Source organism: Telopea speciosissima, chromosome 9 (assembly GCF_018873765.1).
Source record: "Telopea speciosissima isolate NSW1024214 ecotype Mountain lineage chromosome 9, Tspe_v1, whole genome shotgun sequence".
In the NCBI taxonomy this organism is placed as follows: domain Eukaryota; kingdom Viridiplantae; phylum Streptophyta; class Magnoliopsida; order Proteales; family Proteaceae; genus Telopea; species Telopea speciosissima.
In genome coordinates, this window is record NC_057924.1 from 35,363,313 (window position 1) to 35,375,775 (window position 12,463).

The 12,463-nt window shown below is 38.7% G+C and overlaps 1 protein-coding gene across 1 annotated transcript; it reads right to left on the reverse strand.

Moving 5' to 3' along the window:
* Positions 1–10,504: 10,504 nt before the first annotated feature.
* LOC122638845 lies at positions 10,505–12,397 on the reverse strand. Its single transcript, XM_043831695.1, has 5 exons — positions 11,835–12,397; positions 11,354–11,690; positions 11,038–11,194; positions 10,774–10,892; positions 10,505–10,648 (listed from the first exon to the last, which is right to left on the reverse strand). The coding sequence occupies exons 1-5, from the start codon at positions 12,395–12,397 to the stop codon at positions 10,505–10,507; spliced, it is 1,320 nt and encodes a 439-aa protein (XP_043687630.1).
* Between the last annotated feature and the right edge of the window lie 66 nt (positions 12,398–12,463).

Genomic DNA, 12,463 nt, shown 5'->3' on the forward strand with positions numbered 1-12,463 from the left:
TAAGTTTATGACGTATTGGATACTTACAGGGGGTGTCCGTGAAATTTCCCCAAAAAAAAAAACTTATTTTGTATTGAAACGTATCCCATGTATGCAGTTGCATGTGTAGTGGTACTCTTGGCATTACCATACACACTCTCCCAACTTTGAGTAGGTCGGTTATGCCTACATGAATCCTTGAGAATGCGAAATATTAAAATTAAAAGTCAAGAAAATACATACAACAACATCAACTATAAAACAGTCTTACACAAACTAACGGGGTTAGCTACACAGATCGTTGTCCTCCAATCAGATTTATTCGACTTCATACTTCAAACAATACCTAAACTATGCATGTCTTTTGGGTATGTCCTTAGCTCTTTTAGAGCCTTGAATCTAAATCAAGCCATTCCTCCGAATTGAAGCATTTGAAGGCCTCCTTTGAACATGGTCATGCCACTTCAGACAACTTTCTAATCGGGGCTACTCCCAAACCGGCTCAAATATGATTATTCCTTATTTTATCCTTCCTTGTTTTGCCGCTCATTCATCTCAAGATCCTCATCTATACTATCTTAGCTTATCTATATATGCTTCTTAACTACCCAGCACTCAATTCCATATATCGAGCGGAAATATATGATTTAGATTAAAAGACCATAAATATGGATGGTTCATATTTATCTTTTGAATCTATGATGAAGGATTTAGACTCCATTTAAATGATAAAAGGAAGGACCAAGTTTTCATTAAGCCAAGGTGAAGGGGAATCCCTTGACAGTGACTTTTGAATGGTCGGGAGAGGGTATTGCGCAACAATGGGGGAGGTATGTTTGACCATTTGTTTATAGGGGAGATGTATGACCCTAGGATGGTGGCTGAACCCTTTCCATGCTGTGTAGGAAAACTTTCTCAATAAAAGGATGACATAAAAATGGATATAGTTACAGATTTTTTCCCCAAATCATCTGTACATGTATCATAAGGTCAGTGGTAGTTTTACCCAAAAAAAAAAAAAAAGTTAGTGGTAGTTAATCTAGGGAGTGCATAATGATTGGTAACTTCCACTTATAATAGACTTAGGCCCAAGAAAATTTTACATGAAAAAGTAACCAAACTTTAATTTTCTTTTGACAGTATTTATACTTCAAAATTTACTATAGTATTACATGTAGCCTAAATTTGCTCGAGTATAAAGTTAGGGATAACTTAACACATTTTAGTCTTAACGATCATAGACAAAGGGTATAAATATCCACTATAATTACACACTTTATTCTTAAAGCATTATTTTATGTGTACAGATGATTTGGGATAAAAATCTATGGATTCTGGACTTCATCCAAAGATCCAATATGGATTCTGGAGTCTGAAGAGGAGATTGCTGTGGCCACAACTGTAAGAAAATGCCCCTAATATCATGGGATAAACCGTTATTGAATAAATCTGACGAGCTACATACTTACCCATTAACAATCTATTCCATGCCATATGACCAAGTACAACTTCCAAGTACTAGAAATGAATCTTCAGAACTCTACCAATGCTACGAATAACACGCATTTATCAGCAGGAAGTTAAGGATGGATAGCACAAAATTCTCATGATCTTTCTTGTTGCAGTAGTAACCAACTCAAGGACTAGGACAGGGGGTGGAGTAGTACCTGTGGTTGTTGTATGGTGTGCTTGGTATTTCACATGTCAAGTATCATCTATTGTTATGGTGTGCAACTTACGAGGGGTTTGCTGATTAACAAACACAAGCTTTTCATTTAACAGAGAAAAAAAAGGGTCCTCCAAGCTTCCTGCTCCCTTGGTTGTAATCTCACTCACTGATGCTACTTAATTAGTCCTTTGCTTTCAAAGTCCACACGGTAAATGTTGGACAAATGTGTGTCCATCAAACTCGGTTCGGTCCGGTTCAACCGATTCACTTTTGTATTGAACATTTATACATTTTAGTTTGATATTGTCACATGCGATATAAACTTTTTGAGCATTATGTGTCCCTAAGTTTTACTTAAAATGGTAGTCACGACTAGGGTTTGGGCTGGGCACCCTTATCATATGGTCGTCGCATTGGGTATGCCTAGACATGTGATGTCAGGATACGAATGCGAGTGCTCACATGTTTGATGTGTGCATTGACGAAGAATCTACTTTGTCGATTCCGTCATGTATTACTGTCAGATGTAAGAAGGGATAGACATGTGTCACCGACACCCTGGGCCTGAGGGAACCCTGTCACTGCAAAGTGTGATCACATTCTTTGGTTCATCAATGACTGAGACTCAAGCGAGTCAAAGCCGGTGTTCTGGGAATGCGTAAACACTTTGTGAGTGAAGGAGTTATCCAACACGGTCACCACTGTCCGATTGGGGAACACCAAGATAGAGACTGTCTGTGCATGATCGGATCAGAATCTGGATCTAGTGCAGTTTTGGAAATGGTTTTGCAAAAATCTATTTTACATAAAATGATACATTATTTATAATTATTTGAACAAAGTATTTTATTGAGTTTTGTAGGACCCGATCAGATGCACAGACGCTCTTATATGGACATGTACTATAGATTGGGGTTTGACAGTACATGTGTACATGCCTTAGATTCCATAATGATGGTGTTGATTAGTGGGGGGGGTTATATATGATAAATAGTTATCATATAGGGAGTTATTTGGAATTTGCTAATTTAATTAGCTCTTTATTTAATTAATGGTTTTTTGTGCTAATTATAATTATCCATTGATAATTAAATAAAGTAGCTAATTAACGCATTCCCTATTAGATTCTGCTTCTTCACCTAGTAAAGGACTTTGAGATAGACAAAAAGAGCCAATCAAGAGATATATCAGGAGAGAGAGAGTTAGACTCTCACTGTGATTATATTAAATCCTATTAGGATTTAATTGAATAATTTTTTTATTTAAAAGGAGACCAAAACGTGGGAGAGGAAGTTTTCCACGTTTTTCAAAGCTACCCCCTCTCCAAGTTTTTGGCTTCCCCTTCTCTCTCTCTTGTGTTTCTTCTTCTTGCTCTCTAGTTCTTGAGGGCTAGGGTTTTAGAAACCCAAATCTAGTTGAGGTTCAGACCTGTTTGCTCGAAATGCTTCTTGGAGGAAGAACCACTATCTATTGGAGGAGCAACACTTGAGACTCACCATGTTAACAGTTCTTGAATAATTTCTTTTTGTTTTAAATATTTAATGTTCATGGGATGCGAAAGAAAATCAAATCGACCTTTTCCGCTGCGCATTCGAGTCAGGGATTGATCCCTCTTGCCATGTGATGGACTAGGGATGAGTTTCTTTGTCCCTACTGTGATAATAAATTTTATGGGACACATGAGGGAAGGAAAAACCCTAACAGGGATGCACCAGGGTTCCCATGGGCGACCATGGGAAGCTCTAAAAATTAAATAGGGCACCCATGGGACACCATGGGCTAACCCAGGGCGTGCAAAACCCTGAGGATAAATATCTTGGTCTCCCTAAGGAACCATGGTCTGATCCCTGGACCGTTGTTTGACCCACAGTAAAACCTAAGGAGTAATACATTTCAATATCAACCATGGACTTTCAAATGAAACAAGGTTCCAAAATTGGAAGGATATGGAATATCTAATTTCAAAGAGTAATTTTAAGGGAAGAAAATAGCATCTATTTTTACATTGTTAACTCCCATTTCCATGAGAAGTTAAATGGAATAGTAAACCCAGCTCGCAGTAGCAGTTGCAGAAGATTTATGGCTTCATCCAACTTCACCTCAATGCTCTGATCATTTTCATTGGATTGGTGGATCAATACTGACATAAAAATTTGCAGCAAAAGATGTAAAATCTCGTGTACTCGTATATACAAAATCATATTCCAAGCGAGCAAGCATATGACTTCTTTACTCCAAGGTATTCCACTACTTCCTCATCTGTGTATATAATTGGGATGTTGGTCCACCAGCCGCCCCCATGCTGCCACTCAACGTGGGAAAAGCACCACCTCCCTGTTTGTTGGCAAAAGCCCCAAACCCACCACCTGTTCAAAGCACATGATCAGACTTCAACGAATCGTAAAAGGACACCTTGTCACCTTCCAATTGGCCCTGAGCTGACCAGGCTCAGGTGATTGGCAAAGCAAAATCGAAGTAGACAATTATATAAAAATAGATAATACCTGCTGCAGCAGCTGCTGCAAACCCACTGCCAGTGGCAGCTCCGGCAAAACCACCACCAGAAGAGGTGGCAGCGGCAGCAAACCCACCAACACTTGAAGCAGCACCAGGAAACCCACCAACTGTTGAAGCAACACCAGCAAACCCACCTGCAGCAGAAGTGCCAGTAAACCCGCTACCAGAACCAAATCCAATTCCAGTTTTTGCAGCAGCTGAGAACCCACCACCACCAAATCCACTTGCAGAGGCAAAAGCATTACCAGGTAAGCTGGAGCCCAATTGTCTTGACTGTCCAAAAGCACCAAGTACAGATCCCAATGCTTGCTGCCCAGGTCCAATCTGTGCTGGCTGGCCAAAACCACTTCCTGTGCTAGGTGAAAGAGTGCTTCCAGTACTGAAGCCACCAGAGAAAGTAGCCACAGAAGTTGGTTGAGATTGTTGGGAACTGAAAGGAGACTGGAAACTGAAAGAAGCAGGTCGGAACAGCTCCCCACTGGGGGCAGTAAGAGTAAATGTAGACGTTGGATTCAATGCCACATTATTGAATGGACCACCAAATGGATTGGGTTTTGGTGCAGCTGAAAGGGCGGTTGACCCAATACCAAACCCATCAAGGCTTCCCAGGCTCAGGTCAGTTGTCATATCCGGAGCTTCTTCCTCCATCTCATCCTCTTTTGTAATTTCCACACTTCCCTTCTTTCCATCGGGTGCACTGTTGGAAGATGAAAGAGATGTTGGGAATGAACCAGTTGCATCAGATGGTGGTTCAGATTTAGAACTGGAAGCAACACTGGGACCAGCACTAAATACATTGTTGAAACTTGGCTGGCTTCCAAATGCCAATCTTGTTGAAGCTGCACCTGCAGCAGGTTCTGGTGGTACGGATGGCTCTGGCTTCAAAGTAGATTCATCAGTGGCAAGCATAGGGTGTGAAACTTGAGCTTGTAAAATGGCACTCACATCTGATTTTTGATCAAATTCCCTAACTGAAGGCTTAGGCTCTGTAAAAGGTGCCTGAGATGTTGAAATTGTAGAAACAGATTGAATAGCTGGCAAAGCCTGGGTTTTGGGGCTTGAAAAGGACCTGAACAAAAGGGGGTCAGACCAGAAGGATCTGAAGATTGCATTGGTAATGGAATCATCTTACCAGCTTCTGTACTAAGTTTGGAAGTTAATAATCCCCCATATGACATGACTGATGATGAAGATGGTGGGGACGCTAATGAGATGGGTGAAGCATTTGGAGGATTTGTTGATAAAGAAATCGTGGGAGATGGGAATGAGACTGAAGGTGATGTTGAGATTGCAGGAGAAACTGCTGAAGCTGATGCTGTAATACCAGGCTGGATTTTGGTTGTTACTGCATCAAACTGGGAAAGTAGACACAGCAGGGAATGATGAGCTCTGACTTTTTTCAGGCACTGCAGAATACTTTTCTGGAGTGACAGCTTCACGTTTCGCACTTCCCGTTGGTTTTGTCTAAGCAATTCCTTCCGTACTCAAATGTGGGAGATCGACTCTTTGGGTCTCTACATCTGGTGCTTTCTTTTGTGGTACTGGAGTTTGCTGAGGTAAATTCAAGCGTGTTGATGGTATTTGGTTCCTGAGAGCTTCAAACTGTGTATTAGCTTTGGTGCAAGAGAATGGATAGGATTGAACTGTTGATGAATCAGACTTCCCAACATGACTCACACCAGTGTTTGATCTGTCAGCTGCCAAATCCCCAGTCTCCCTCGTGTTATTCTGAACAGAGTTGGGTGATGATTCGGATGCTGCTGACAATGAAAAAGATTGAAGATTGCTTCTCTGTGTTACTTGTATCACAGGAGATTTCAACCCTGTAGTGTGCAATAGCTGTGAACGGTCACCAGCCCATTTGAACAAAGTTGACTCAAATTCAAAATTCTGCTCTAATGGTTTATCCTGTACATCTGCAGTAACACAAGAATATGGAAAGTGAAAACAAACATAGCAAATTACCTTTTTTTTCTTGAAATTTGAGCGACTTAGCTTTGTTCATGGATATGTACATGGAAGGAGATGTGGTCTGGCCCTTCCGGCTAGCATCAGAATATCCCTCATGCTGTTGAGAACTACGGCGTTCACAGTAACCCTTGCTTGTTCTTCTCGCAACAAAATTCTTTTGACAGTTGTCTTTGGAGGCGCAAAGCTAGCCCAACTCTGCATCGAAAGTAACTGAGAGCGATTAAAATGGTAAAACCTATGAGTGTCTACAGTATTTGTAGGAGATTACAGTATATATTGAAGGACCGCAGCACAAAATTCTACCCACAGCTTGCAAAACTAACAACAAGACATTTCTGAAGCACCATAGTAAGATTTATTGGAATGGAAAGATGAATAGAACCCGTCTTCCTTGATTTTGATTTAGAAGGATACCATACACAATAATTAGGACCAAACACTCTCCCCCCTCCCATCCATACAGTGGCCAGGACCGACCACTCCTCTCTAAATGTACCAGCCAATGAATGAACCTAGAAGGCGAGAACTAAAAAATCACTCACCCATAATTGAACGAAATATGATGATCCGAGTCACACTTTATATGCATCAATCTCCAGGATATGAGCAGAAGTACTAAATTCCAGTAGGGAGAAGAAGGAAAGGAGAACAACGGAAAGAGAACCAAACTAAGCTAGAAGGTTATGCAAGTAAAACCTTCCATGGGGCAGAACCCAACAGACACGAGTTTTAATTCCATATAAACTTGCTATTTAAAACAGAGAAAGGTAGAACAGTGTATTCCCTTGAAAATTTTTCTTTATTAGGCAAGTACATCTGAGGCTACAATTTTTTCTTTATTAGAAAAAGACTCTTATGGGACTTTCATGCATTGAGAATTACGTGTTAACTCAGTCAAAGATCCAACACATTAACTGTGCTCTTTTCCTTTTAATACAATAGTAGAACTATGTCAACCATGCCCACTGTGATGCAGATTTACCACCAAATAGGGCTTGTTTGCTTATGAATAAGTCTAGGGTTGGGTTATATACATATTGGGCCTTTGATCCCATGGGTTTTCTATGTAGTAGGCCACTTTTATGGGCCTAAAATATGGGTAATTAGGTTGCATACGGGATTCCTTCCTTAGTTTATTTTTATATAATTAGTGATCATGTGACTTGGTTAAGTGGTCATGACAACTTAAGTTGGCTGGATTAGGACTTTATAAGTGCAGCCATGTTTTGAGTCTATTTCCTTTGTTATTTCACTTTCCTAGTCAGTTTAGATTACCTAATAGGTTAAGGATTGGGTTAGGCCTTTCCTTTTTAGTGTAGGAGTCTATTTTTGAGTCTTTTATATAAGGTTGTAAGGGGGGCAAGTATTGAACACGAATTTTGATATTAATGAAAAGTTTTTTGTTGCTCTTCATCTCCATTGAAGATTTTTGTCTTGTGTTTAATCAAGGCTGGTGGGATTGGTAATGTAGTCCTAGATTCGAATAATCAAACTAGGAACCAAACCGGGATCTTTTCATCAAAGGGTAGTTAAGATTAGGGAAAATCTTGATAATAGAGAATCAGATGGTTAGAATGATCCCAATTTCCATATGAGTTTACCAAATATGGACTGGAACAAATGCTGAAAAGCTGAAATTGATCCAATGGTTAGATCAGCTAATATGGGGGAACCTAGTACAACTAGGAAAAGGGCAAAACAGTAATTTAACTAGGAAATTCTGAGATAAAAAATTAGGGTTATGTTCAGTAATCGAATATAAATCTAGCCTATAAGAATCAGCAATAACAGATCAACAGAATAGGTATATTAATTGTGACCTCAGAAGAACAATATAACAATAAGGGTAGAATTGAAAATTCATAGCAAGAACAGATCTGTATGTCAGAATTGCACCAAACTGAAATTGAGTTAATGAATTAGGTTCAAGAACATTAGGACAAAACTTGAGATGATTCTAACGATTAGATTTGGCTGGGCAAAATTCTAGCGAAAATCACCTTGCATGTGACCTTTTAGAAGGGAAGAAGAATAGTTGCAGGTTTTAGGGTTCTAATGGGAATTTGGGCTGAATTTGATGAAGGATGAAAGCTGTAGTGGATTAGGAGAGAAGGACAATTGTAGAAAACTAAACTAACTGGCTGGATTGAGCACTGGAGAAAGATAGAACCACTTTCAATGGAGATCCTCCCAGCCGTCACGACGTAAGGAGTCGTAGGAGATCCACCTACCCTTTCCACCTTGATAAACCCACAAGGATGCAACACTCTGAAGGAGCAGGAGCAGCTATGGCAACAAGCAAAAGCTTTTTCATTAATCAAATTCGTATTCAAGGCTTTGCCCCCTTACAACCTTATATAAAAGACTCAAAATAGACTTCTACTCTAAGAAGGAAAGGCCTAACCCAATCCTTAACCTATTAGATAACTTAAACTAACTAGGAAACCGAAATACTAAAGGAAATAGACTCAAAATATGGCTGGACTTATAGAGTCCTAATCCAGCCCAACTTACATCACATGACCACTTAACCAAGTCACATGATCACTTAAGTGATCACATAACCACTAATTACATAAAAATAAAAACTAAGGAATTAAATCAGCTAATCCAGTATGCAATCTTACTACCTATATTTTAGGCCCATAAAAATGACCTATTACATAGTAAAACTATGGGATCAAAGGCCCAACATATATATAACCCAACCCTAGACTTATTCCTAATAAAATAAGCCCATTTCGGTGATGAATCTGCATTAATTGGTGTTTGATCCAATCGACACCTTGCGGTGTGAAGCCCAGGTGGTTCGTTCAAGCTCTCTTTGTTATTTGAAGCTCTACTTTTTAAGTTCTATTTTTATTCAAGTTTTCACCATCAAACAAGCTGTTGCCAAGGAATTTCTGCAACAACAAAGAGTTTGAATCATCCCCATCCCCAACAATTCTTCTTCTAATCCTCTCACAACCCAAACCCTAAGATTCCCCCTTTTTGTTTTCAATTTTCCCAATACCTAAATTCTGCCCAGACCAAACCAGCCAGCCAAATCACACCAAACTTGATCAAATTCTCCTCTCATACTTGGGAAAACTCGATCCAAGTTGCTCCCTCATCAGACCATCATAAACCCTAAAAATCCGTCTTTTCCTCTTTTCAAAAACCCGATACCCTAACCCTAACCTTGCTGCCAATTTTAATTAAAAGGCCTAGACTTGTTAAAACTTAACAAGACCTTCACTGGAAGACTCCCCTGCATCAACTTAGCATAACCCTACCTTCAAACCCTAGGTCCCATTAAACCCTAACCCTAACTTGACCAAAATCACCTAAGTTGACCTAATCGATTTACATGTTCAATGCAGATCCTGGTTATTGGCTTCTAGTTGGTCTCCTACCAATCTAGAACTGCATTACACTTTATGCCTAATTAATGTCATAAATCTAGTATTACACATCATTAAATACAATAATCCTTCTACCAAAAAAAAAAAACACAATAATCCAGGCGTTCTAGTGTTCTTTTTTTTATATAACCATTTTATTTGGCACAAATAGTATATTAAAAATTATATAATTCTACTTCTTTGCCAAATAAATATTAAAGAGTCAAACCAATGCAAGATATTCATCCAAAAAAACAAATTAACAAACTAAGTTCATCATATTATCATAGCAATATAGCATATAAATATGAAAGTATGAAACAACATTATAAATTATTAAATATAAAGCATAAAGGGTTGGTAAATTATTATACTTACCTCTATGATGCCAAAATGAATGCTTAGGCAGTAGGCCCTAAGGTCATCCACTATATTTCTACTCATGTGACCCTGTTAATCAATACTCAATAAAAGAAAACATAAAATAACCTAAAATAGTAAAATGCCAAAATTAAGTAATCATTAAAGCTTAAACATTCAAATACTTAAAGTGAGGAAAAGTCTAAAAAAAACCATCCAAATTCCAATACAAATTGTTTAAGAAGTACTTCACTACTTCAAATTTTACTCCCAATTAAGTATATATTCAAATCATCTTCTTCCTCCTGTTCATTGCCCACAACATTACTTTGTATACCAAAATCATCCTCAACATCTTCATCATCACGCACATCCTCTTGCTCCAACTCCAACCCGAACTCCAGTTCGTCATCTGAAGACTCCTCACGGACCCTACTGCGCCGTGAATAAGAGGCTAATGCTGGAGCCGCTCCACTGGTTGATGGTCCAGACCTCCTTGCTCTATTGGTGCCATGAAACGATGAAGATGCTCCAGAAACTGTTGATACAGTTCTCCAAGTGAGATCATCCCCAGGATGAACTAATTCATCATCTGATACGCCAGTCATCTACTCACTACTCTAATCTAGATCATCAAGCACCAATGGATTAGAATTTCTGGATTGTTCCCTTTCTCTTGGAACCTTATTTGAAGACGGAGATTATACTGGATGTAGACAAGATCATTTAAACGTTGATGCTCTAACCTATTCATCTTCTTGGTGTGAATCTGAAGAACAATTAACAATATACAAATATCACCTTTATTCCTTAAATCATTCTTTCATAAAACTACACAAAAAATAAAAAATTAAAATTAAAATTAACTTAGTACTAAAGTACTCAGTTACTCACAAACTCAAATATGCTCCAATTGTGCTCACAACCAGAGGATGAGCAACAAAGGCCAAGTAAGCGCCTTGCAAGCTTTGTAAGCTCAGGTGTAGAGCTTCTATGTTTTTCCCACCAAACGACTATAAATATATATATAAGAAAAAATATAGATTAAATTAAAATCAACATACAAAATACAAAGTACAAACAAGTGAAACAACTAAACAATATAAATTAAAAAAAAAATTACTTACTAGGATTCAACTTGTCCCTTTGTCTAATTGCCATCTCCTTTGCAACTTCCATTACTTCCAGTATAAGCAGCAGATTGTGCACTGATCTTGTCTTGTAAGGTTGTATCAGGCACCATCCTTGTAAGAATATCATTAAAGGCATCATTTGCTTTATGCATCAAGGAGTTGACTATAGATTCATCTGATTCCTTCTCAATTACACTAAATTATTAGCTTGGATTGAGGAGAAATGCAGCCAAATATATTGGTCGCTCCATCTGACTTGTCCAACGCCTATCAATAATTTTTATGATCTTCTTCTATTTTCTTTCTATGCCCTTAAAATTTGATTTTATGTTCTTCTTTGCCTCTTCCATTGCAATATATACTTCAGGCAATGCAGGCCTCTCATCTCCATCTACTATCCTCAATACTTGAATAAGAGGCAATGATGCTCTCAAGCAATCTTGCACACCATTCCAGAAAGGTGTGGAAAGAATTATTTCAACAATTTGCTTCCCTGCCTTTGTATGTGACAACTTAGAATTGTCCCAGTGATCAAAAAGAAATAATTTCCTCAAATTATCCTTATGTTTCAATAAGCTTTGAAGTGTTAAAAATGAAGATGCAAATTTGGTTGCTCCAGCCCTCACTAAGTCTGCTCCTCTTGTATGTACCCTCATAGCTTCAAGAAAGCGAGTATGCCTATAGATGAAGCTAGTAATTTTTCTCCCCTTCAATATCACGGACCTATATGTTTTAATATCGCCTATCTCCTCCATCATAAGGTCTAGGCAATGAGCTGCACATGGAGTCCAATACAACTTCTTTCTTTTCTCCATTAATAACCTTCCAGCAGCAACATAATTGGAAGCATTATCAGTGACCACTTGAACCACATTCTCCTCTCCAATCTCCTCAATCTTATTATCAAGGAACTCAAATAACATTTTCGCATCTTGTATTTGACTTGATGCATCCACAGGCCCCAAAAAGAATGTCCCCTCTGTACTGTTGACAAGAAAATTAATTAAGTGCCTTCCTTTCTTGTCTGTCCACCCATCAAACATGAGAGTGCACCCTTTCTTCCAAGAGATTGTGTGTTTCTTTTTTATTTCATCAATTTTTTCCTTCTCAGACTTCAATAGAGGAACCCTATAATCATGAAATGAAGGGGGCTTGAAACCTGGCCCATACTGTCCAATTGCCTCAACCAACTCCTCAAAGCCCCTTAGCCTCAAGGCATTGAATGGAACACCGCTTTCATAAGCCCACCTTGCAAAGTAAGAACGAAGTTTATCTCTTTCCTCCTCTGATCTCATACGGTTCTCCATTGTAGTTTGTTGGGGACCTTTACCGTGCCTTTCTGCAACAACCTCTTCAGAAGTCCGCCTCTTGACATGAGCATCCATGGGACCCCTTACTTGTTGTTTGACTATGGTCTGAATGACAACTATTTTTTTTTTTTAAGTTGTTCC

What these genes read in the sequence shown, in the direction of transcription:
- LOC122638845 (XM_043831695.1), bottom strand. Translation starts at nt 12,397, where the DNA reads ATGGATGCTCATGTCAAGAGGCGGACTTCTGAAGAGGTTGTTGCAGAA. An exon ending in TATATATTGCAATGGAAGAG is followed by an intron (nt 11,195 to 11,353) that starts GCAAAGAAGAAC and finishes GTAATTGAGAAG; the next exon opens with GAATCAGATGAATCTATAGT. An exon ending in ATTGGAGCATATTTGAGTTT is followed by an intron (nt 10,649 to 10,773) that starts GTGAGTAACTGA and finishes ATTGTTCTTCAG; the next exon opens with ATTCACACCAAGAAGATGAA.